Source organism: Dunckerocampus dactyliophorus, chromosome 8 (genome assembly GCF_027744805.1).
Source record: "Dunckerocampus dactyliophorus isolate RoL2022-P2 chromosome 8, RoL_Ddac_1.1, whole genome shotgun sequence".
NCBI lineage: Eukaryota > Metazoa > Chordata > Actinopteri > Syngnathiformes > Syngnathidae > Dunckerocampus > Dunckerocampus dactyliophorus.
The window spans coordinates 4,743,315-4,770,316 of NC_072826.1; the positions used below are offsets into that span (position 1 = coordinate 4,743,315).

The following is a 27,002-nucleotide window of genomic DNA, read 5'->3' on the forward strand; positions in this document are numbered from 1 at the left end:
GTAATCACATTTACACAAAATTTAAATGACGCTGCAGACTATAACTAGACAAACAAATAGGCCTGGTATATTTTTTCAATTATATATAGGCTACAGTATTTTAAAAAATCTCTTTAATATTTAATTTGTCCCCATTTAGGACAAACCCCTCCAGGCTCCAATATGGACTATCTCCCATTTTATCTACAACATAGCAGACTTTCACTTACTGTGGCTACTTACCAGACATGCATCATATCTTTCTTTTCAAACCCATACCCATAACTTTGTGCTTCTCAAGACCGATATGATACCAATAAACTTTTTCATACCTACTTTTCTTAAATTTTGATTTAAGTGTAGTTTTTGCAAACTTGGAGGCAAGAAGAACTGGAACGAATTAGGATTTGACCAACTGTACCTGTTGATTTGTCCTAATCAAATGTCATGTATATTCGGACACGTGCTCAGAGCAGCCAGTGTGACGCTACGGGGGTCAGGAGAAGCAGAGTATAGAGTGGGAGGAGCCACCTGGTGTGGCCCAGCAAGGTGCACTGTATTCGGGCACACGCTGCGAGCAGCTGTTGTGACCCCACAGAGGTCTCTGGCAAATCTTTTGCACTTTCAAACGCCGTGGTGCTGGCGTTTCAGGTGGCTGATAAGGATTTTTATGTGCTCAATGTTTTTTTTTTATCCCCTCATCGCGGAGCATTTTATACAACTAGCATGTGAAATGTCTTCCTCTGAAAGTGTATGTTTGTTTACAAGTGAGCTCAGGGGATGTTGTGACAAGCCTTTAACATCACAGGCAGGAGAAAAAAAGAAGCGCTTGATTTGCTCACTCGCACAGTATGGATAATCCTGCCTCATTGGAACGTTTTTTTTTAATTGTTGGTTATCGGAGTTATTTTTAATGTTATCGGATTTATCAGTATGATGTCATAATTCCCTCATATCAGTAAATTTCCCCGCTGTGGGATAAATAAAGTACATACAATACAATACAATATCGGCCCGATAATGATCGCGTACCACTACGTATTGCAGATGGATCTATCTCATTCTCACATCTTTCAAGTCACAATACCACAGACTGGTATATACTTTAGAGTAGTGTACAGCCTTAATCGCAGTATAAATTTACCATCCACAGAAAATAAGTCACACACAGCCATTATTGTCTTAGTAGCTAGCTACACAAGTGAGTACCAGGATAATTATGTCTACAGTCAAGCAAAGTGGGGCTGCGCGGTTCAATGAGGAAAAACATGGATTCCAACATGTACTGTATTCCAACATGAAAGGGAGGCCAAACACACCTCCAATACGATAGGTGAAGGTGATGGAGTAGCCAGGTATGTCTCCTCCACACCTGAACCCAGCTGAGCATCTGTGAGGCACCTTCCAGCAAGGTTAGGGAGTGAAGGGAAATGACAATGAGTTAGACTTGTTGACGTACACGTTGCTGTCAGTGTGTGCGGGCTGTGTGTCACACGCTTATGAGAGTAATAGGAGCACAATGAAGGTCCACTGAGGGGTTGCTTGTGGAATGGGCGCTATTCTTCTTTTCATTCAGCAGTCTGTATTTTATTTGCAGTACAGACAAATATTTGACACTGGTGAATTTACTTTTTTGAAGCTGCCATACTAATGGTAAATACAAAAAAACAGCAAAAGTGGCACAAACCAAACCGGAAGTTGTTAGTCATAGTCGTTTTGCTGGACTTGTGGAGTGTTTCCTGCCAAGTTTCAACCGATAACGTACACTCATGTAGGTTAACTTAAATTACTTCATTGGTATTTTAAGTTAGTGCTGCTCCGGTGGTATATTAGCAAACTAGCAAAGGTGTCACTTTATTGTGGAAAAATCACGAAAGTACCCGCTAGCTGTCATTTCGCTAGCATGGACTTCCGTATTGCCTAGTGCCAACACATCATCCAAACATTTTTGCCCATTAGTCGTCAGAACTTTGTTATATGACCGTTGTTACCCCGTTTAGGTTGATTTAAATGACATAGTTCATGCTTTAAGTGTCGCTCTGGTGGTAAATTTGCAAACCAGCAAAAGTGGCACTTGGAAAACTAACCGGAAGTTACCAGCAATTGTTTTAGTAAACAGTGTTTACTAAACACCGTCACTGTTATGTGAACATGGTTTCCTCTTCTATGGTAACATTACTGACACAATTGATGTTTTAAGTTAACTTCTGGCGGTAAATTAGCAAACCAGCAAAGGCCGTATTTTGTTGTGTAAAACTAACCGGAAGTAACCGGAAGTCATTTCGTGTAGTCATTATGATAGCACGGCGTGTTGCCTGTCAACACAGCATCACTTCCAAACAACAAATATGTCCATTATTCATTAAACATTTTGCTATTTGTTACTAGATTATTTAAGGGACGCCGTTTTCCAACTCGGATTTAGTTGTGACTTTAGTTTAGGGACTCTGGGTTTACCTCAGGCGGTATCGTGACGTGTGTGGGCCGTCAAAACAAAAGCTTCCAATATTTCGTGCTTTTGTCGAATTCATCGCTAAATTAAATATGGTTCAGATCAAAGAGCCCGAACCGGAACCTCGACTGTTCGCGTTTACCCGAGTAGCATCCGCAGTGCTGGCACACTTTCTTGGCGTCGTCCTCACAGTCTTCGTCACGGTTCTGGCCCGACCCGGTACAAGTGAGTGGTCCATTTTATGTTATCACACACAACCTCCTTAAATTCAACGTCTGTGTTTATAATATTATGTTCAATGTGGTCACTTTGGTGTTCTTTTAGGTTGGTTTTCCTGGCATCCTTTCCTCATGACACTAGCCGTAAGTTGGGTAATTTCAAAATAAAGCTTCAACTACGTGACACATTTACCCTGCTGTGATTGGTCAATGTTGATCAGCGCCTGCATAGTGTAGTAACGAGCTGTACCAGAATAGCTACTGTATCTTTCATTTACTGTCTGTGTACTGCTAGTTAATTTTACTTGTTTATTTTTTTATATTTTTACATTTCACTCAGAAAAAAATCATAATCATCAAGTGAATAGTAAAATAATTAAATATGAATGTAAATAAAATGTTTTTACATTAAATTAACTGGTATTTTCATGAATTAATGACAAATTTTAGAACATTTATGTATTTAATTCAAATTTTAATGAATTAATGATACATTTAAGTAATGATTTAATGATGTATTTATTTAATGAATTAATGTGACATTTAATAGCGCGTATATGTGTTTAATTCCAATTGTATGTAATTGTATGTAACTGACACATTTAAGTAATGATGTGAAGATGTATTCATTCCAATTAGAAGACTGCAGTAGGTCTGCTACTAACTAGTGGTTAAATTTGTAATTGCAGGACCATTTCTTGATTGATTTACATGAAATGTTGTTCTCCTTCCCACCAGTTTTCCCTCTTCATGACCCAAGCCATCCTCCTCTTCTCCCCCCACGGCTCCCCCATGAAGAGGTTCTCCCACAAGGTTAAGGGTCGCGTTCACTGGCTCCTGCAGTGCACCTGCATCCTGTGCGCCGCACTGGGCCTGGCTGCCATTTTGTACAACAAACACCTGCAAGGCAAGCCTCACTTCACCTCCTGGCACGGCCTGCTGGGCCTATTGACGGTTTGTGCGGTGGGGGTCCAGGCTCTGGCCGCCTTGCCCCTCGTGTACCACTCTCTGGCCAAAGGCTGGTCACTGGCCAAGCTCAAGAGGTACCACGCGGCATCCGGGCTGGTCACGTACCTGCTGGGTGGCGTCAGCCTGCTGATGGGGATGACTTCTGTGTGGTTTACGGCGTCTGTCAGCAACGCCGCCTGGTACCTGGCAGCACTCTGCCCCGTGCTCTGTGGACTCATCATCATGAATCAAGTCACCAGCGCTTATGTGGCCAAAAAACGCTCACAATCCTAACAGCGGCTGCGATATGGACACAACACCACCTTTTTTCTTCTTGGTTGTGATAAAAACAAATATTTTTTAACGCAGAAAAACATGATTTTGCAGTAATACTGTAATGAGCAGCAAAGGCAACACTCCTTTTGTATAAATAATCTTTGACTGTTGTCTCCTCTGCTGAAGGTGAAATATTCTAATATTTTTCACCAATTTAAAACTCAAAGGTCCCACAATTGTGTATTGGAAGTGTGTTGTATTTTAGTCACTGTTAGAACCTCTTTTATTAAAATGGACCATCCTCAACGACGATGAATTCACACTGCAATAGATGAGGTGTTTTATTTTGAAAATAACATTGACAACACAGTCGTGTTCTGCTTTTATCCTGGTGGGATGTCCATATTATTATTAATACTGGATCAGCCAACCAAGAGAACACAGAAGATAACACAAAAAATTACATAAATAAATACATTTCAGACAACAAAAACACTGAAATGAGGGAAACTACCATCAAGATTTTAAAAAAGCGTCTTTAAAAAAATTAAATATCCCATAATCCATAAAAATGAATTTTTCTGGACAGATAGATATATACTGTATACAAAGGGACGATACAGTGTTTCCCACAGGACTGCAATCTACTTGTGGCACAGGAATTGTCAAATTTACATAGCTGGCTATGACGCATTTGCAAAAAGCACAACAAATATGTTTAGAATACACCAAACAAGACAGAGCCGCCTGCGAGTGCTTTTAGATGGGGAGGGCCCCACGGCAACACCCACTGCTCATTGACAAGTGCTTTCATGTCAGACTCACTAGCCGCTTAAAAAAAAAATATTTCGAGGGAGAGGGATGTGATTACTCCCTCACAGATCCCTCCTGCTCCATTGTCTTATTCTCTGGCAGACCAGGTACCTTATAATGGTTTATGAGCAAGGGCGAACATGTAGCACCAAATTTATGGGAAACACTGATATCCAAGTAAATGACTCTTTCAGTCACATTACAAGATTCCAAGACCAAAACAAAAAAACAAAAACAAATTGAGCATAACTCAGAATTGTGTGGTCAGTCTGTACAAAAACTACACTAGCTTGTTTACTCGCAAGCCATCCTCTGTGTGTGTGTTTTTTTGTCTGAGCAGTTGTCCAAACTTTTTACCAGCAAGGGCCACTGTAGGAGCCAAATACGTGACAACTGATTTTTTCATTTTTGCTGGGTTTTTTTTGGTTTACTTGTTAAATTACATTTTTAGAATGTGCTGCAGGCAGCAAATGGCCCCTGGGCCACACTCTGGACACCCCTGGTCTAAAGGCTACTTGCTAAAAAGCACTGTGTCAACCTAATACATCCCTACATCTAAGACGCACAGCGAGAGACCCACACACACACACACCAATGACAGAACACAGGACGCCGCAGGTCAGCTAAGGCCACCTGGCTGCAGTCACTGGTGGAGTGTGGTGGAAAAGTTAGCTCTGATGTGAAAAGTGTGTGCTTTGACCACAATGAGCTTTTTTTTTTTTTTGCGTTGTTCTGTTAAGTTTAAAAACAAAAGTGTTATTTAAGGCTAAATATGAAAGAACTCATGTTACATTCATTGCAGCTTTAAGAAATAATAAAAAAAGACATTTAAAGTCCCCCGCAAAGTCACAAAAACAGCCACATTTCGTATCTTCATAGATGCTATAATGCAAACATCTCCCTACACACTGCACAGTATTGACTTGCAATATAAACAAGGACCGCTGTATTTACATGATTTCCTTTCAGTAGGGGGCGCTACACATTTCTAGACTGAAATACTCGGCGAGTCGTTTTTCCCACAGATTCTTTCAGGCCGGTGGACTTCATTTCTCAGTGAAACTCACTACAGGCTGCAGAAAGTTGCTCCGTTTTTATAGCAAATCCAACGTGAAAGGCAGTTTTTTTTCATCAGGATTCAGAGAAAGTGAAAAGCAGATGGCCTCAAAATTTCCACTAGTGTTAATCAGAATTTTTTTTTTAAATATACTGTATATATATATATATATATATATATATGGTAGCTGCGCTAAGTGAATTATCCTGCTTACTGGAAATGATGGTCTGATGTGTCTGACAGCACCAGTGTCCAAATGTTAAAACGACACGCACCATATAGAAAAATATCACCCATTGTTATTAAAACAATCAACCGGGAATCATTCCTTGCCCCGCAACCTGGTGCAAATCTGGTGCTTCTCGACTTGCAAACAGCTGGAATGGAGGTGAAGACAGGAGATGCGTTACAAATAAAATAATAATCATGACAATAACAGCTTCACTGTATGTTCAATGTAAATATGTATTTATAAGAAAGAAAGGAGGTATTTACAGTAGCTCACAATACCGAGTACACCTCTCACATTTCGGAAACCATTTTTATTACAGTGCATCTTCTCAATGGACTCTAAACTATTCTTTAGAGTAGTCCAGCTACCATCCACACCCCCATCAACATGCAGCCATTATTGTCTAAACAGCTGGAAAAATAAATGAGTAACACAACAATTTTGTTTTACGTAGTCATGCATGGTGGTGCATGAGTGCTGCTAGCACTGGGGAGATGAGGATAATTTCCCCCTCTCCAGTGGCGGTACTGCTGTACAAGCTGTACACTGACTACTCTAAGGTATATCCAAGTTTACAGTCTTGAGGAGATAGAATTGATAAGATGTTTGCTGAAATGTGAGGGGTGTACTTACTTTTGTGAGATACTTTGTATAAAAAAAGCAATATGATGGTGATGCCTGCGTGGTGGAACATTAACAACAGCAAGATGATCAGTATGTCATTATTATTGTTATTATGATTATTAATGAAATCACTTCCCTTCCCTATCAGGTTAGGCATGGTTGATGTGTTTGTGATGTACGCGCTCCTACGTGACTTCCTAGTGTCCAGTCACCTCTATGACATCATCATCAGAACTATCGCCCCCATTCTCTGCGCTCTCGTGTCTGTCCGGTTGGGTCAGAGCTGCTCCCAGCAGGCTGGATGTCGGGTTGCTGAAATGGGAAAGGTAGCTGGATGTACTTGAAGAATTTGGCGTGGAGAACCCCGCTGAGCCGGAGAGAAGCGGGGCGGGGAACATCCTGGGCTCAGGGAGCAAGGACTGGCTGTAGTTGAGAGGGAAGCCCGATGACAGTAGACCCGCCACGTTGGGGTTCATCAAGTACGACGGCAAGGAGCCCGACGGCAGGGAGGAAGTCGTTGAGGCCGGTGAGGCCGACGATACGGGAATGGCGGTGGATGGTGAGGAGAGGATGGTGGACAGTGCCGATGAGGAGGGTGGAGGGAGTTGTCCGTTGCCTGGTGCAGAAGGGAACATCGTCTGTAGGTCAGACAGTGTTTGTCCTGGTGCTTGAAGGAACGAAGATCCGCCGCTTCCACCCATCAGAAGAGGATGAGTCATGTGTCCCAGCAGCGAGGAAGAGTTCAAACCCACGGGTGGGAAAGCCAACCCACCGGAGCTCAGAGAGAATCCCCCGAAATGCGACGGCGTGCGGGGAAGAGCCGAAGTCCGTTTGGCTCCCGCCTGCGCGCTGCCTTGGCTGTCGTCATGCTTGCGTTTGGCGCATTGTGTCTCTAAAGGCGAGCTCAGGAGGTCGTCGTCGAGTGGCGCACGGAGCTCCGGGATGCGACCGCCTCCATCTGCCGACGGGGAGGAGAGGTTGCTCCTCATGGCGGCGGCGGCGGCACTTGCGGATGCGGTGTAGCGGCTGAGCTCGCGGAGAATCTCTGAGCTCAAGGGAGAGGAGGACTGCTGCTCCCCGTTGGGCGAGTGCTGCTGTTCCACGGGGGATGCGCAGCCATTACTGAGCAGATGCTGACTCTCTGTGGAGGTGACGAATATATAAATGTCAGCAACACTAAATAAATACATAAAATAATAAGTAAAATAAACTAGGGGTGTCACAAGATCTCCCAAGATGAAAACAAAAAAATTCTTGTTCAGAAAAAAACTGTCTTGCGATAATAAATCAAATCCATCCATCTTCTTCTGCTTATCTGAGGTGGGGTTGCAGGGGCAGCAGCCCAAGCAGGGAAGCCCAGACTTCCCACTCCCCAGCTACTTCATCCAGCTCCTCCCGGTGGACTCCAAGGCCAGCTGAGAGACATAGTCTCTCCAATGTGCCCTGGGTCTTCCCCGAAGCATCCTACCAGTTGGGCATCCTAACCAGATGTCTGAGCCACCTCATCTTGCTCCTCTCAATGCAGAACAGCAGCGGTTCTACTCAGAGTTTCTCGCGGATGACGGGGCTTCTCACCTTATCTCTAAGGGAGAGCCCAGCCACCCTACGGAGAAAACGCATTGTGGCTGCCTGTACCCGCGAGCTTGTCCTTTTGGTCACTACCCAAAGCTCATGAGGGTAGGAACGTAGATCAAACGGTAAATTGAGAGCTTTGCCTTTCGGCTCATCTCCCTCTTCCCCACCAAGCGACCCATGCAGAGTCTGCATCATTGCACATGCCGCACCAATGGGCCTGTACATCTCATAATCCATCCTTCCCTCACTCGTGAACAAGACCCCGAGGTACTTAAACTCCTTCATTTGGGCAGGATCTCATCCCCGGCCCGAAGATGGCACTCCACCCTTTTCCGGGCGAGAACCATGGACTCGGACTTGGAGGTGCTTATTCACATGCCGGCTGCTTCACACTCTGTTGAGAACCAATCCGGTGAGAGTTGAAGATCACGGCTCGATGAAGCCAGCCGGACCACTTTATTTGCAAAAAACAGAGACCCAATCCTGCAGCCACCAAACCGGAACCCCTCAACACCTTGAAATTCTGTCCATAAAAGTAATAACAAGAATCGATGACAAAGGACAGCCCTGGCGGAGTCCAACCCTCACTGGAAACGAGTCCAACTTATTGCCGGCAAAGCCAAACCAAGCTCCGACACCGGTCATACAGGGAACAATTGACCTGAAATAGGTGGTCCGGTATCCCATACTCCTGGAGTACTCCCCACAGAATTCCTGGACCTATGCTTTCTGCAAGTCCACAAAACATATGGATTGGTTGGTCAAACTCCCATGCACCCCCAAGAACCCTGTTGAGAGTGTAGAGTTGGTCCACAGTTCCATGACCAGGACCAAAACCACACCGCGATAGTTTCATTGTACTTTAAAAGTGTCGTTTTTGGCCACATTTAGAAGAACGTATGGCAAAAGAAAACTGCACAATTTAACATGTGTTTGTACCTCTTGAAACAGTGGAGCCCCCGGCGGCCTGTCTACTGATTTTTCCAGACCTAATTGCAAAAATCCTTCCGTCGTTCGTCCTTATGTAAGTACCTATGGAAAAAAACACCCCATGATGAAGTCGATACACTAAAATACTGAACACAGAATGAACTTCTTGCAACTTTTACCTTTGGAACCTCTTATTACGTGGATGCTCTCTCCAGCACTGATTCGAGCTTGGACATCTGTTGCGCTGTTAGCTCCTGGGATGACAATGTCTGGAGATTTGCATTACAGAAACATGAAAAATTTTAATTAATCGCAGATAGGACAAAGTTTTTATCTATAATAAGTGTATCGTACCAACTTATAAAAAAAAAAAAAAGAGCGCTAAAGAAGAGTCGGTAGTTTACAGAAGCAGGACTGCGCCCATTTACTGGAGTACAGTCAGGCTATGGCTTATACTTCACTTCTAAACACTTTTATACACACGTTATCACACTTTTCTTAGTGTGGCCACTTGGGTCTTTCAACATGCAACTTTTATCCTGTCATCTTTGAAAAACAAAGCAGTTCAAGCACAAACGCTAATAAAAAATAATAACGCTAATAAATTCCCTCGCGAGCCTTTACTGCCATCTCATTGAGCGCTGTGTGTGTGCTCGCTCATTTTCGACTTGGTCACACTGACACAAGTCCGCAAATAGCTGTCCTCGACTATGCCTGCCTATACCTAGCAGCTCTTAATCCAAATTTTAGCTCACAGTTCGAAGCAAAAAAAAAAATCAGCTCAGAGAGGGCTCGCATCTAAAAAACACTCTTATGCCACGGTACCACTGTATACATGACAATAACAAATACCTGCAGTGCTCCAGTACCTTCTTTCTTCTGTCTGGCATTTGAAAGTGGACATACTCGGTGACAACTCAGCTCACAGCAACAGTAGATACAAATAACTTTGGTTGTGTAGAGAGCCATCTGCCAGGGCTTTGAAGCTAAGCTTACCATTTAAAATTCTCTATTTATCATCAATATTTGTTCTGCTTGTGGCTCCACATCAACTGCTGCGTTTCTTCACTCTACGGTGTGGGCCGAGGGTCAAACAGGATGTGAGTACGTTAATCGTAAAGGTAAATTCCGTTAACTCGTTATTAATGCGTTAACTTTGACAGCGCTAATAAAAATACATCAGCCAAATGACATTTTTGGCATGCCAACAAACATGACACACAGTACCAGTTGTGGTGACGATCCTCTGGACGTACACGCCGGCCTTCTGCAGGAAATTGACAGGTAAGCTGCCAGGAGAGCTGGATCCGGCCACGCCCATGACCACCTGGCGAGGCATCATGGGGATTGGCGTTGACTGGATGGGCCTGACACTCGCCACCGGCTTGTCGTCGGGCCGGACCATAGGCCGCCTGGAAAAAGCAAAGGTTAGTGAGATGATTGCATATTCAATACAGAAAACTACGACAGGGTACAAGAGGTCCTCGGTCTACGCACGAGTTTTGCTCTCTTCAACCGGGCATGCAGCCGGTGTTGATCTCTACACTTTCTCAGCATTTTACAATGTCTGATTTCACCTTACTTTTCACTTTCCTTTTCTTTGACAAACTGCAATAGGAAGAGAACTTCACGCTTGAGAGACATAGCGTAGGGAAAAAAAGCTAACTGAAAAGAACTAAAGTGATGTTGTCCTTCCACAGTGTAGTGACACACGACTACGAATTCTTCCGTCTTCGTATTATTCTGCTGTGCACATGTTTGCTTTTTGTACAGTATTAATCCCTAATGGGAGTGAAACGTTGCAACAGGAAAAGCGCCTGTATGAAAAACAAAGCAAAGCAACAATATGGTGTGGATCGGACATTACTATGATTAAAAGTTGGATGTGAAACTCACCAGACACGCTGGTTGAATGCTGCTATGTTAGCGAGCGTGTGGTTGCTGCTTGGATAATAAGGGGCATACGAGGGGCGCGAGTAGGGCACGGAGGCTCGCTTCTCATCTTCATAGCTCTTTTTGGCTGCTCTCTTCTCCGCTTTGGTCAGTTTGGTCTCCTTCCGGTCCACTAATAGAGACTCGTGGTGGAAAGGTTGCTGTTGGGAGGGGGAAAAAAAGAAAATGCTTTAATTATAGCCAAGGTATTCATTTGTCTGATCCACAAAGAGGATCTAATTGGAAGCAAGCTCAACTCATTATTAGGGCTGTCAAAAATGTCGCGTTAACTAATTTATTTCATGAATTGCGTGGAAAAAAAATGACCGTGTACAGTAATTAACGCATGCGCACTAGAGCAAGCATGCCTCTCTGTTATGACGGCAGACAGAAGTAAAGTGGAGCATCCCCAGACAGTCTCACAGAGTCTGACGCTCTATTACTGTATAACTTCATTCTGACCTAAACACATCAAGAGCAGTACAACCCAAAACCACATACTGTATATATCTCCAACTCACACTCATCTCTAGTCCGTTCATCCTGAAAATGACACTTCCTCGTTGTCATTACAAGAACACGAAATGCATTCAGGGACACTCCGAACATCACAAAAATGGTTTTATAATACGTGTGTGTGTGTGTAAATAAACAGGAAGATAAAGAAAAACATGAAGTGGATATTCTTATCACTGACAATATTTTGGATATGAAAGTGAATAACGGTGCATGTGGTTGAAATGATTTGTTCCAATTGCGTGAGTATACATGGTGTGATGCATGAAGACATAAAATAGTTGAAAACAAGACGAAGGAAAAGTAATGAAAGCTTATCTCAGCATCTGAAAATAATGCTTATAACACATTAATTTGGGTTTTAACACCCAATCAGTGTGCATGAATACATTCTTGTATATGTCCTTCATCGTTTTGCAGTACTGTTTGAGCTCCATAGCCAATTTCTGCCAGATTTTATGCACCGTTTCCGGGCTGCTAGAAGCTACCTAGCTAGCCAGCAAGCCACACTTCCAAGCACTCTGTGGAGCATCGCTGGACATTCTTCCACGTGGCAACATTTCACATTTTCCACTTCCAACAATGTGTTTTACTTTGATTTGAGTATAAACTGTGCTTGTTGTTGCTTGCTGTAAACTGGAGCGTGTCTATCCTCGGCTCCACTCAATGAGAGCTCAGGGTTTAGCAAACACACAGAAAGGTGGCTTCTCTGCGTTTTGGGTGTGCCCTAAACTTTTTTCCCCATTATGAGTCGTTATGAGTCTTAGTCTATGCTGAACTTTTCTCTGATTTTACATGACTTCTAGTTATAAGAAGCAATTGAATAGACCCTAGGTTCCCAAAGTGGGAATGCCTCATGGCACAAGGGGAACGGAGCAGACAGAACATGAAGTTATTCATTGCTCTGTGTGCATCATATGAACAACTAAGTCTGACAATTATTTTGTGTATTAAGAGTGTTTCATCTTGAAGATTTCTTTACATTGGTGTTCCAATTCCCGCACAGCACAGCGGTGAAAACCGGATTCCCCCCCGAATCGTTATCGTTGGTATTTTTGTACTTCAGACAATGCTTTATCATGATTGTTAAATTAATATGAAGACTTAAATCATAGCCATTGTGTGTGGACAAAAAAAGTGAAGCTGAAATTCAAGCCATTCAAACAGAAGGATTCCAACATCAGACTTGAATAAAAGGTATGTATGGTGATTACTATTTACTATTATTTATTTATCAGTGCTCATGTCAAACTTTATGAAATGAAAATGTCACCATGCAAAACACACATTTTTCACCTGGAATTACTATAAAATGAATGAACTATGTTGAATATTTCAAGTGAATTAAGATAAAAAGGTTTTTAAGTGTGCAGGAGTAGGGGGTACATGGCTTCAGGTCAAATGTCTGAAGGGGTACGCCACTGGAATAGACGCATTCATTGGATCGTTGCAATACCCTTCGCTCTTAACAGAGGTAATAAAAATACTACAATAAAAGCACATTTTACCTTCGTGATGAGGTGTGGATAAAGCTGACAGGCTCCATATATGACTCCCTCAAAGTCTGCCAAAGCCCTCAGGTCGATCTTGTTTGCTTCAGGTTCGTCCTCTACGAAGTGCAACAGCGACTCCACTTCCTTACGAGTGAAGTTCAGTGCCGGGTTGAGGTCATCGACCACACGGTCTGTAATCATGCCAGTGCACAATGTGTCACTTCTAATGAACTGATTCCATCTAGATTGTTATCATGAAGGGCCTTTAAGAGTGGAAAATGAGTACGATACTTCATTGTAGCAATTTCTTACCAGACATGCCCTGTTTGGAGACCTGTCTATCATAGATCTTCTTCTCCAGGCTGAAGTCACAAACCAGGCGGTAAATGTAGCAAGGCTTTTTCTGACCGTAGCGGTAGACCCTGCACACCGCCTGGGCGTCGTGACATGGGTTCCAGGAAGCATCAAACACCACAACACGGTTGGCTCCAATTAGATTCACGCCCAGGCAGCCCGCTCTGGCAGGAGGAGGACAAAAATAGGTGCACAGAGATACAAGGTTAGGTTCTTCTCAGTGTGCAGGAAATGATGCAAGAAGAATGGTGACATGCACGCACACACCTGGTAGAAAGCAGGAAAAGCAATGATTTGCTGTTCTCTGGGTCATTGAACTGATTGATTAGTCGCTCTCTTTCTGATGCAGATGTACTCCCATCAAGTCCTACAAACAGATATTTTTAGCTAATCAATAAAATGAACAAATAATGGAGCAGGACACTTCATTGGGTATAATTATAATAATAATTATAATTAGAGATGCACAATTTTTCAAGCCGGTACCGAGAAACAATAATGTTTATATCTATTTTTGTTAATTTAGATTTACGTCTAATTTGTGCACATGTGGAGGTAAGAAGGACTGGAAGAAATTAGGATTTGACCAACTGTACCTGTTGATTTGTCCAAATCAAATATCATGACGTTACTACTACCACATCACTACTATACTATCAAGAGAACCAGAGTATGGAGCCTCGGGAGCCACCTGCTGTGGCCCAGCAAGGTGCACTATATTCAGGCATACGTTCCAACCAGCCGGTGTGACACCACGGAGGTCTCTGGCAAACCTTTTACACTTTTTCAGGTGGCTCATAGGGTTTTTTGTTTGCTCAATTGGGTTTCCCACACCCATCTTTGGGAAGCATTTGGTACAACTAGCATGTGAAACATCTCTGAAACACTGAATATTTGTTTACAAGTGAGCTCAGGGGAAGTTATAACAGGCCGTAAACGTCTCAGGCTCACAGGCTAGGGAAAAAAAGAAACACTTGATTTGCTCACCAACACAGTACGAGTAATCGCACCTCATTTGAGCTTTTTAAATCATCGGTTATCAGAGCTATTTTTAATGTTATTGGGTTTATCGTATGATGTCATAATTCCTACATATCAGCCTGATATTTATCGTGCACCCCTAATAATAATAAAAAGCAGAGCTGTTTTGTTTATTTGAATCAGCCTTATGTAGCTAAATAAGGTAAGAAATATTAGCGTTAAGGTGCAGCACTAGACCACAGCAACTACCACCGGTAATCTGCTGTTTCCCCCCCACATGGATGCCATTAAACAAGTGCATGCAATCACAATCACAGAAAAGTTTGTCAATTGCTCAGTGACAGATCAATCCAACTCTGACTGCTGTGAACAAAACACACAGACTCTGAACTTCTGCAAAGTTTCCTGTCTTAGACGGAGCCCTTTGAACTTACGATAGTAATTGAGGTTGCGAACCCAGTTGAGGTTCTGAGAGTCAGCAGAAGCGACGTCTGATGGAATGGGTCTCTTTGATAAGAAGTCCTCAATGACTGTCAGGGTGGATAAGCTTTGGCTGCCAATGCAAAAAGAGTTATTAAGTGAAGTGCTTTGGCTGTGCAACCACACTATTTGGGTGAATGAGTGTAAGCATTTTCCATCCATCCATCTTCTATGCCGCTTATCCTCACTAGGGTAGTGTAAGCACTTTATACATTATAATTAATATAAATTATGCACTAAAAAGTTGGAGGCCCTGTATAATAAGTCAGCGTATTTCCTCAAGTAGTGGACAGGGCCAAACACTAATCCCTTGTTTATCATTCCAGACCTGAGCGTGAATTTCGGCAAAGTAAGATTCCTTAGTTAGTTCCTTAGTTATAGCATAGAAAACCTGTTTACGACCTTCTAAATACACTTAACATTATTAAAGCCCTCTAGACGTGAAGTAACACCCCTATAGTCACCCTTACTTGAGGTCTGGTGTTTGTGTGTCTCACCCAACATGACAGTAACATTAGTGACATCTAGTGACCAGTGTGCAATACGACATATCATCACAAAGTCATTGAATGCAGTCTTCTGAATGCCTTACATTTATTTGTATTTTACTTTTTACTTTTACTACTTTTACTTCTGCCATTTTATGCTTGAAAATTCTTCATTTAGGCAACCCCCTCCCCATATTTACTTAAATATGCATATTTTTTGACTGATAATAGACCATATTCAACCATGAAAAAGCGATGATTTATTAATATATTTTTGAAAAACTGAGAAATTCGAAGTGCGAAATGGTGATGGACGACTGTAAGTGGGCAATTCTACAGTATATCTACAGTATAAGCCACTATTCCAGGAAATATGTAAACGACGAGCAATTATCAATGCTTGCTGTTCAAATTTGAGCTGAAATCATACATTTTCTTAATTGTACAGATCTTTTTTACTAAAGTTGAAGACAAAAAGATGAATGAGTCTTCAAATTGTCTTAGAAGATGTTTCGCCTCTCATCTGAGCAGCCTTCATCAGTTAATGCTCACGACTGGATAGGACAGCACCAGTCTGATGGGCTGGTGCAGTATTTATCTTATGGGGTAGAGGCATGCCCCAAACAAAAATGGTTTAGTGGTGCAAAAGAACAGTTGTTAAGATACAGTGGAGTGATTGGAGTGCTGGCCAGCGACAGTGGTTTGTGTGGAATCACCCTCGCTATAATATTTCATTTAGTTGTAACAATGGTCATGAACGCACCTGAAACCTTTGGTTTCAGGTGCGTTCCTTTTGTTGTGTTACTTAGACACCGCCTACCTCCCACATACAATGCTGCCCTTGCAACCCTAACAAATAACCACCACCCTGTATCTTAACGACTGTCGTTTTGCAACACAAAAGAGTGAAGCCATTCTTGGTTGGGGCGTGGCTCTACCTCAGAGGGTAAATACTTTGGATCTTGCACCATCCCCATCTGACTAGGGCAGTCCTGAGCATGAACTGATGTAGCCTGCTCTGATCAGAGGTGAATCTAAGACAACCTGCAATTGATTCAATGCCCTGAGAATACAATGACAATAATCACAGACATGATCGAGTCTTTTCTGTAAGGTGCTTAGTGGTGGATTTGTGCTTCCTTACCTGAAGACCAACATCTTGTCTCCTCTTCTGACGCTCTCGTCGATCAAATGAAAGAGCAGTACCATTTTGGCAGAGTTTTCCAGAACTCCTACCCGGTAGTTTGACATGATTTCCTTTGCCTACGGCCAAAAAAAATACAAATCCAAATCTATAGTCAGAGGAAGGCTTTTTAAATTTTCTTTTTATTTTTTTTATGAATGGTTATGAAGGTAACGTCCTACCCATTCATACGTGATGACTTGATTGCTTCGATCCTGGGAGGGATTGAGCAGGGGCGGAATGTTATTGGCTTTGCTGTTGCCCGAGTCTGATCCTTTGCTTTTGAGACCTGCACCAGGGCCTGGACAGCGAGCACTACTCGTGATGTCATCCAAGTCCAAGTCAGGCTCGTTGGTCTGATTCTCTTTCTGCAAAGCCTCGTAAAGCACATCTGGGTGATTCCAGATCTATGTGCAGATGAGAGAAAAAAAAGGGTAGGTTCTGTTCATCAAAAGGCAATACGAGTGTCACGAGACACCCAACTCACAAGACAAGACGATACAAGATTGGGTCCATAGGAACGACACGAAATGAGAAGTACGATGATAAATATGACTGGACAAATCATCTTTTTTTATTTAACCGAGTCACAAAACCATGCAGGGGGGTTTTGAAATGCTTATTGCCCCACAAATTGACGCTAAACAATATTATTATTTATATTTGACGCCAAATAAACCACTATTACAATAATAATAAATTACAATATATCATAATAATGCAACATTTCCTTTAATATGTCATCTTTCACTCTGTAAAGCTGCGGAATTGCGGAGTTTGTGTCATGTATTTTCTTAAAGGCAATTCGTACTGTCTGTTATTATGATCATTTATTTCTGTGTGTGGAAAGCACTTAGTGTGTGTTACAACCTCGGGTCATAAGATTTGTTTTGTTTTTTTGGTGGGGCTGATTGCCAGATATGGTGCAGGTGTGTTTTTGTTTCCTTTTCTTTTGTTGGAGGACTCCAGTTCCCTGGATTGGCTGGGACGTGGACCCAGCCCTCCATGAGAGGCAGAGGGACACGGCTGGAAGAGGAAGAGCACCTCCCATCTCGCTCTCCTCCCAACATACCACACTTTGTGATTTGTATGTGATGGACTGTTCTCTTTTTTTGGACTTTTTGTGTTGAAGACCTGCTGTTTTCTTGTCCAATACATTCCTTGTGCAGCCTAAAGAGTGTCTCTGGTGGTGGCATGGGACTTGAGAGAGTTGGGACCTCTTCCACTTTATATTAAGCCCTGGTGTTTTCCCAGCCAAAATGCCTAGCACATTGTCACTTCCATGTTACATTTTTTATCATTCATAGTAGCGATGTTATAGTAGCGATGCTGATTGGCCCCTAGCTGCTCTGTTCTGTCAGGACAGCTTTTCTACAAACGAGAAATATTGTCACATCTTAATCTTCTGGCACCTCGAAGAAGCAAGCACGGCATTTCATGTGAAAAAAAAGAGAAACAAGTGGTCTTACCTTGCAACAGACACAGAAGGCCTTAAGAGGGTTGAGACCAAGCCAACCATTGTTTCCTGCCTCTCTAAAGCGATTCATAAACTCGGTGTAAAGCGCTTTCTGTATCGGGGAGAGCCGCACCAAGATCACACGCTCTGTCTTGATGGGAAGCTGATGTTGCAGAACATCATGACCACGTCTACAAAGCAAGAAAAAAAATGTTGAGTCCCTCCCGTGCAAAGTGTAAGACTTGCCAATCCAGCCCACCTCTGGACAAACCCCTCCAGCAGACTGTGTAGCACGTGGCTACGGTAACGCATCAGGCGGACATCTTGGGGTGTGCTGTCCATACACTGCCCGTTCAGAATGGGCCGCTCAAACATGTTGCTGAACTCCTGGCGCGTGCCTAAAAAGTCCGGTCTGACGAAATCCACCATGCACCAGTATTCAATGAGGTTGTTCTGCAAGGGGTAACCCGTCAGTACCACTCTGCGCCGCGAACGGATATTCTTCAGAGCCTGTGAGGTGCTGGCGTGATAGTTCTTAATGCGGTGGCCCTCGTCACAGATCACCACATCTGGACCAGGTCGTACAATGGCCTTTTCAATACCTAAAAACAAAGACACAGGAATATATGTTTGTATTGAATATACATTTGTATTAAGTAGGGATGCTCCGATCGATCAGCCACCAATTAGTATCGGCTGATTTCTGTAAAAAAACAACAACACGTGATCGGCATATGCCGATAAATGCCTTTCAACGCTGATCACAAAAAACGATCGGCATGCAGCGGCCCACCCTACATGTTTGCTGTGTCACGTAGGGTTGCAAACACCTGTATTGAGCCAACAAGGGACGCACTTTGTGCCGTATTGCCGTGAGAATCAATACTGGTCTGTAAAACCTCCATGGCTTCAGTTTGACAGCTTGACACAGACTACACCAATCCATACCAGTGTGTTTGATCAGCTCCTTTATCAAACCTATTGCTCTTCCACTTTTCTTGCATCTTTCTTTACACGCTTTGCCTAGTTGTCACTGGTGACAGCTAGTTAGCTAGAGTTACCCACCTAGATTTTGTTCTTTGTACTCCAAATGTGACTTTTTACCACAGTGATGTTCTGTTTTTAAAACAAACAAGCAATGTAGTTAGTTGGGAGCTCCTTTTTGTCTCACTGGGAAATGGATAGCACATTCATGGGGTACATACTAACTTTGTGTCGCTGAATAATTTTGTTCTCCTGTTGTCATGATACTAATGTCTTCTCCTCCAAACACTGTTTGTGTGTGGTTATTTAATAAACAAACGCATAGTGTGTCCAGCTTTATGCTCACCAACTGATTTAGAGTAGCTCACCAGAGGCTCAAAATATTTGCTTCAACTCTTAGTCGTTTTTATTTTGTGTTAAATTCAGACTTCATGCCTTTATATAATAACAAATGAGCACAAAATTGCATAAAGACAAAGGCCACACTGTTTGAATGGAGATGTGCTTTGTAAATAAGGTACTATACAATTGAAATGTTGCCAATCATAAATAAAAGACAAATAGTTGACAGCTCTACAGGTAATGGTGATGAAAGTTGGACACCCCTGCAACCTCCACACTCAAGTTATTTTCTTTTAACTTAAACACCACACATTTCTATTTCATAAACATATTTATGTATATTATTTTACTCTCTTCCTTTTGTTGTCTTAAACTAATATAAAATAAATTATTGAACGATTTATTGTGTTTGCATTACTCCAAAACATGCATCAAACTAACTTCATGTTTGTGTCAAATGGTACAAAAATCCTTTAACACAAATAAAGGCAAAAAACTGGTATTGGTATCAGCATCGGCTGATCTCACTCATGGATAGTCAGGATATCGGAATCGGCAGCATAAAACCCTGATGGCAGCATCTCTAGTATTAATTATTCTTGGAATATAGTGATAGCTTCCTCTTGCCTTTCATCAGTTCTTGCTGTCTGTCTTCCTCATCCAGGTCAATGATAACAGGCCCCACAGGCTTCTTTGATTTTCTCTTCTTGCCTGCAACAAAACTCTTCTTCATGGACAGGAGGCGGTACATCTCATACCCCATCAGCAACACGCCTCCATCTCGGCTCCAGTCCTCCACCACCTTGGCCCGGGCCAGCGTGGTTCTGCAGGACACACCTCCAAAGTGATCAACAGCTCAAATGTCAGATTCAATCATGGACAGAGCGCCGTGTTCCATACTTGTGCTCATCGTTCAGAATCTGAACTTTGAATGTACGTCCTGTCAGCAAAGCCGGGTCGGTGTCGGGGGACAGTGCTTCCTGTGGTGGGAGCCACAGGTTAAACTCCGCCAGCCAGTTCTGAAGTGTGTTCACCTAGCATGAATAATAGGATGAAGAAAAGTACTCAGAGGGCTTCCAACACCATCAGTGTCTCACAAAAGTGGAAAAATATGTGCGTACATGTGTATTAGCAGGACATTTTGCAGAAGTAAGTGGCATGGCCTAAGGAATGGTGGTGCAATCTGGGTGAAGGTACAATGTAAAACATTGTTTAATGTGTAATGTTTTATATTGTGTAATGCAAAAGTTCTAACAGGAATGAGTGTCCATGGAACATGTTTATGAGCACAAAATATGAGAAAAATCTATCATCTCCATCACCTGTTTGCTCCACATCTGAGAGAAGGAGAGCCTAAACGAAGTCCTATGACTCGTATGACCCATTCTAGCTAGATGCACCGATCCACAGTTTTTCACCTTGAACCCTCATACTATACTTAGGGGTGCACGATAATTATCAGGCCGATATCAAGGAACCCGCCGTTGTTGGAGAGTTTTCTGGTATTTGGGGACTTAAAAGTGAAAGCACGTAGTGTTCTGCATTTTGTGTTCTCACTGAGCAACGACGGTTGCTGTTGACAGGTCCGCCCTGCCCAAACGCAGTCACAAGCCGGCAGTGTACAGGCAGCTTACGCGGCACACTGAGAGCATGATGTGATGTGGAGCTCAACACATCGAAAGGGCAAATTAATCACGCCTCCGTGAGCCGCGATTCCGTGGGGGTGGAGCTTGCCCTGTTTTACACAGCGAGATCTAAAACACAAATGTTTCTTAATCTTCGATACGCCTGGATAAAAGAAGGTGTTTATTGAGTTTATATTTTATTGTTACCCTATTGCTACTCTTTATTTGTAAAATAGAAGTGGATTATCTTCCAATTCTTCAGGTAAATGTAAGTAAATGATAAGCCTACTGTATTGCCTATATTGATTGTGAGACTCAGTTGCTATTACATATATTCAGCAGACAAGTGTGCTACTCACGAACCACACCGAGTCATGTTAATGTGAGTCATAGAATAAACACAGCATAATCTGTTATTCGCTGTTCAGCTGTGCTACCAACGTGTGATGGGAGAACTTTGAGTGGTGCTGGCCGAGATAAAATATTAAGTTACTTTATTTCGATGAAATGATGGCCAATTTTAATTAACAAACCAGGAATCAAGTTTATTTGTAGTTCTAAACGTAATTAAGTTTTTACTCACTTTATTTTGTCTGTCCTATGAGGTTATGCTTTTTTCCTACAGCATTTTACAACATCATATGCAAATGATATGCTAACTAGATGATGACATAACCGAACGACGTCTAGGACAGCCAACAGCTATTTTCTTACTGAAAAGCAACAGTGGTTCCCAGTAGGACTTACTAAACTGCCAGGATCAAGACTAGATTTTGGCCAACACACTTCCAACACACTATTGTGGGATTTCTGAGATGCAGTCAAAATTGCTAGGAAAAAAACAAAGCCCCACAACTTCAAATATGGCCTCCTTGTTCAGGTAATGAATGCAGGCAGACATGTTGAAATGGAGCGATAATGTGTACACAGACAATATAGATTGAGAATACTCACAGGAACAATGGCCAGGACGGTTTGAGCCTCAGTATTCCTCAACAGGATGTCAATGAAGGAAATGACCTGCAGAGTCTTGCCGAGCCCCATGCTGTGAGCAAGGATGCAACCAAAGCCACTGCTGCTCTTGTACCGCTCCAAAGACTCGATCAAATTGTCATAGAGAAACCTGATGCCGCCAACCTTCGGAAAAGATTAAATTTGCCACATAGCTGTGTGTGTTTGCCGGCTCGTGGGAAAAAGAAGAAAGGGGGAAATACCTGGTGAGGTTTGACAGCCCTGGCCAGCTGGGGAGCAAGAAATATGTCCTTCTCCTCCGCAGGGTGGTTGATATTAACCAGCACACGGCCCTGGGCGTCAGGCAAGTTGAGAGCATCATTGATGTGCGCTCCACTGCTCTCCTCTGTGCCGCCGGTGCCACCTTCATCCTCATCCCCCGACTCACTGCTTATCTGCAGGGCATCCTCGTCCCCAGAACTCAGCTCAATTACATCTGTGCCATCATAAAGATTGTTATGAACTTGGAAAATATATAAATATAATATAAATTGCCTATATATACTGTACCTCCACATATTGCGGCTGGGGGTGGCATTTGTTTACTCAACTACAGAGAGTGCCAGCCATACCGTAGGGGTATGCCGTTTATTGTCTATTTGTGTAAATTAATACTTTAAAAACACTGTATTGATCCAAACATGACAAGTATAATACACCTAATGATATTACAACACATTTAATTATTATCATTTTCACTTTGTATAGTTTTACCAACAAACTTACACTGAATAAAGTCAGGCTATCATCGCAAATTTGAGCATAATTCATTTTAAATTGGATTTGACAGCAACAAAAATTCTGTCAAAATTGACAGAACATATACATTTAGGTAGTAAGATTGTCTTTTTGATTAAAAAAAATATTATTATTTTTTTTTAAATTAAGTACTATAATATAAATATATATTAAAAAGTTAAAGAAAAAAATACATAAATATCAAAAGTAAACTATAAAAAAAATTATATTTCAAAAGTTTAAAAAAATAATACAATTCAAATATATCATTATTAATAAAAGTATTAACAATGAAAATAGGTATAAATATATATTTTTAAAATAATTAAAACAATTAAAAATAATAATAATAAAAGCGTCTTTTTGATGTGCTTTCGGGGGATGAGTGGATTAATTGGGGCAAGGTGTCTTATGACAGCGGCAGCCACAATTTAAGGAAATACAGTAAAAGCACGTTCACAGCGCTACCATCTGTATTACCATCTCGAATAGCCTCTAGTATGGGCAGTTTAGAGTCCATGTGTTCATCTTCATCCCCGCTGCTGTCCAGGCAGATCACATCCTGCTTGCCGAGGAGGGCGGGGACCAAATGGGACACCTCTCCTAAAAATGAAGCTGTGTTCACTGTTGGAAAGATAATGATGGGAAATTTAGGTCCAAGCCCTGCAGAAGATCCCACATATCTATTTGATGAGAGGCAGAAAAACATGAACCTAGTTGGTCTGGGAAAGCAGGCGCTGGCGTAGGAAAGTCTTTTCTTTGCTGCTCCAGACGCTTGAGCCTATCCATCTCCTCCTGTTGAGCAGCCTTGGTTCCTGCCTCCAGCTGGTCATCTTTCAGCAGCTTCCTGTGAGCACAAAGTTCAGACTGGTGACAAACAATGTAAGGAATAGTCAAACCGATCAGGCCAATATGAGGGAATTATGACGTCATACCAATAAAGCCGATAACATGAAAAATAGATCTGATAACTTAAAAAAAAAAAGCTCCAATGAGGCGAGATTACCCTCACTGTGTGGGGTTTAGCAATTCAAGTGCTCCTTTTTTCTCCTTCCTGTGACGTTTACGGCCTGTCGTAACTTCCCCTGAGCTCACATTTAAACAAACATTCACTTTCTGAGGAAGACATTTCGTGTGCTAGTTGTACCAAATGCTCCGCGATGAGGAGGGGGAAAAAAAAAAAAGAACATACAAAAAACCTTATCAGCCACCTGAAACGCCAGCGTTGCGGCATTTGAAAAATGCAAAAGCTTTGCTGGAGACCTCTGTGGCATCACACCAGCTGCTTTAAGCGTGAGCCCGAATATAGTGCACCTTGCTGGGCCACGCCAGGTGGCTCCTCCCGCTCTATACCCTGGTTCTCTTGACCTTCCGTAGCGGCACACCGGCTGCTCGGAGCATGTGCCCGAATATAGTGTAACTTGTTGGGCCACAGCAGGTGGCTCTCTCCGCTCTATACTCTGGTTCTCCTGACAGTAGTGATGCAGTAGCAGTAATGTCATCATATTTGAACAAATCAGCAGGTACAGTTGGTCAAATCCTAATTTGTTCCAGTTATTCTTACATCCAGGTGTGCACAAACTACACTTAAATCAAGATTTTAAAAAAAGTCGATATAAAAAAGTTATCGGTTTTCTGTATCATATTGGCCTTGACAACCAGAACGTTATCGGTATCAGTTTGAAAAAAAAAAAAAAAAAAAAGATATTGCGCATCTCTAGTCAAAACATTAAGTACAACCTGCACTATTTGATGAAATCCAACACAAGCGCTATGTCAAAAATACTCCATTTTGAGAGAGAGAGTCAAGTCTTCATTTTCTATGCAAAGGCAGATTGCTAATGCTTGAAAGGGTGGTGCAATAATAGTATTTAATGGTTCTTTAACACAGTCAAATTAAACTCTCCTGGTTACATTCATGTTTTTGTCAAATTAACTGCACCATTTGTTTTTTAAAATTGCAATCTTGAGTCACATTAATATGCTATCTAATTTCCAAATGACGCCGGCCAGGGCGAGTTGGCTCCACTGTCCTGGTTCTACCAGCTGATGGCTGACTATCATTCACCAGCTCGAGGGACGAGTGATCGTATTAATTCGTTGGCTTTTCTTCTATCAAGAAAGTCCGCCATCAACTGTCCTCCCAGAACCTCCCATGAAGAATGGCAGAAAGACCATCAGAATTTTTCTTTTAAAGCAGAACAAGACAAGGGGGAGTCTGATAATAAAAATAATAATAAAAGTGTGATTTAGTGTGATCGCAAATCACAAATTTGGTGGAGCCCTCATGTGAAGTAAGTGCATTCAACTGAATTTAAAGGAAAAAAAGATACACCCACCTGATATTTTTTCTCAAGTGTGCTGGCTTGGCAGGCTTGGAAGGTTTGGAGCGTTTTGACAGCTTTGGGGTTTTGGTAAATTTGGAAGCTTTTGGTTTCTTTGACTTGCTGGGAGCTGACTTGCTCTGGCTGGATTTGCCAGGGCTGGCTGGAGGCTGAGACCGAGAGGCCGGCCTGGAGGGGGCTCTGGAGGATGGCTGGGATGCGGGGCCAGACGAGGGCTCAGAGCAAGGCTCCCCAGAGGTAGATGAAGTGGAGTCCCGGCTTTCTTGAGCTTTTTCATGCCAGCTCTGAGCACCGTCAGGTGGATCTTCTGAGAGAGGAGACAACATTCTGTTTCTTAAACATCATCACAGTGCACAGAAACAGGATTGTGGCCAGGGGTTTTCAAAGTGTGAGATGCAGCAGCTTGAGAAAAATAAGGAAAAACATATTTTTCAAACCTGCTAAGCTAACTTCATGTATGTTTATGGGCAAACTGAATTGTTTTTTAGTTTCTAGCCACACTTTGAAGACCAGTGGTGAGAAAACACTCCCTGCTTCCATCCATGCAACCTGCAAATTCTCTTACCATCATCCTCATCATCTCCACAGTTCTCGTCCTCGTCGTCCTCCTCCTCCTCCACATCACCATTGTCCTCCTCCTCATCGTTTTCCTCATCACTGTTAAAGCTGGTTTCCAGGTCGCTCTTTGAAAAGGCCTCTTCAGACATGGCGTCTTACGGGGCTCTTACAGTATTACCTAAACACCTTCATCAGGGGTCCTAAAAAAAAAAGGTCGACAGCTCAAAAGGGGGTGACTAATCTGCAAGAAAAAAATGGAGTGTCATGTTAATGTTTTAGTGTTGACCCAAATTATTTGAACATCCAAAAAAATCAGACAAAATTAAAGTTTTGAAAATTGTATTGAAGAAAAAAAACACAAATAACAATGACAGGACTTGGCACTAGTTGCATGTTGGATATTTATAGGATGTGGATTCCTTAGCTGTATCCAGGAATTCCCATCCCAAGAAAAAAACCTTGCCTGGAACGCTCCTCTAGAGGAAATCACCTTTCAGTCAACAACCTGGTGACTACTCTCAACATTCTGATGTTTTCTCTGTACAAGGGTGCTTGACATGTGATCATATAGTGGATGAAAAGGAAATGACTGTTCATGATAAACAGAAATGATGAATATAGAAATCACTCACAAACCAATACACGCACACTCTTTAGTAGACTGGTTCTCAGAGAACAACTAAGAACATCAGTGAAAGAATGAATTCCTGAGGAGTGCTGAGACGCTTTCGTTTGACGACTGTTTATGAATAGATTATGCATGATAAAAATCCCCCAGCATCTGCAATTTAATGCGCTTATAACGGCAGTTAATGAAAAACATTCATCCTATACGCTTGTACCGTCTACCTACAGTACTATTGTTTCTCTGCCACAAGCACCAGACCAGTGTGCTAGCTCGTTACAAAACAACAAACCTAACGGCATAGCCTCCAAATTCGTCGCGTTCGTCTTTAAGCAGTCAAATGATCTACCTTCGACTGGGACAGAAAAACATCGTTTCTTCATCAACCGGTTTCTTTGTTCGTTAAGACAGAAAGGTAACAATCATCGTTTGTGTGTGTGTGTGTGTGTGTGTGTGTGTGTGTGTGTGTGTGTGTGTGTGTGTGTGTGTGTGTGTGTTACGCTCTAGCAGCTAACGTTAGTCGAAAATGACATCTATGCTAACATTCTCTGCTAGCCAGGCGCGCCAAGTATCTCAGTCGACTAAACATTTTAGCAACATACCGTGTGCGCGTATGCGTTGCACTGTTCAAAAACGTCGATGTTCATGCACACAGCAGTCCAGAAGTCAATATTTACGGTGACTGAGGCAGTAAAACCGATAAACGTTTCTTATTTCCATTTTTTTCCAGTGTTACAGTAAATACCTTCCTCTGGGTGTTGCATCCAAACAAGTGTTCCGTAAGTAA

The 27,002-nt window shown here is 42.3% G+C and overlaps 2 protein-coding genes across 7 annotated transcripts; one reads left to right on the top strand and one right to left on the bottom strand.

Moving 5' to 3' along the window:
• The first annotated feature begins 1,704 nt into the window (after positions 1–1,704).
• On the top strand, positions 1,705–4,319 carry LOC129186664 (transmembrane reductase CYB561D2). 2 transcript variants are annotated; one of them, XM_054785143.1, is made up of 3 exons: positions 1,705–2,656; positions 2,756–2,802; positions 3,388–4,319. In XM_054785143.1, exons 1-3 carry the CDS (start codon positions 2,524–2,526, stop codon positions 3,889–3,891), a joined length of 684 nt encoding a protein of 227 aa, XP_054641118.1. In that variant the 5' UTR covers positions 1,705–2,523; the 3' UTR covers positions 3,892–4,319. The 2 variants fall into 2 exon arrangements, with proteins under 2 accessions (XP_054641118.1, XP_054641119.1); XM_054785144.1 differs by having other exon boundaries at positions 2,756–2,793.
• Positions 4,198–26,982, bottom strand: rad54l2 (RAD54 like 2). 5 transcript variants are annotated; one of them, XM_054785142.1, is made up of 22 exons: positions 26,818–26,982; positions 25,598–25,790; positions 25,027–25,336; positions 23,401–23,534; positions 23,168–23,311; positions 22,153–22,385; positions 21,893–22,075; positions 20,214–20,347; positions 19,941–20,137; positions 18,247–18,589; positions 18,001–18,178; positions 16,714–16,938; positions 16,493–16,611; positions 14,815–14,933; positions 13,667–13,766; positions 13,358–13,563; positions 13,061–13,236; positions 11,001–11,197; positions 10,332–10,516; positions 9,284–9,373; positions 9,114–9,206; positions 4,198–7,740 (listed from the first exon to the last, which is right to left on the bottom strand). In XM_054785142.1, exons 2-22 carry the CDS (start codon positions 25,737–25,739, stop codon positions 6,797–6,799), a joined length of 4,452 nt encoding a protein of 1,483 aa, XP_054641117.1. In that variant the 5' UTR covers positions 25,740–25,790; positions 26,818–26,982; the 3' UTR covers positions 4,198–6,796. The 5 variants fall into 5 exon arrangements, with proteins under 5 accessions (XP_054641117.1, XP_054641113.1, XP_054641114.1 ...); XM_054785138.1 differs by having other exon boundaries at positions 25,027–25,339; XM_054785139.1 differs by having other exon boundaries at positions 25,027–25,339; positions 25,598–25,831; positions 26,818–26,979.
• Between the last annotated feature and the right edge of the window lie 20 nt (positions 26,983–27,002).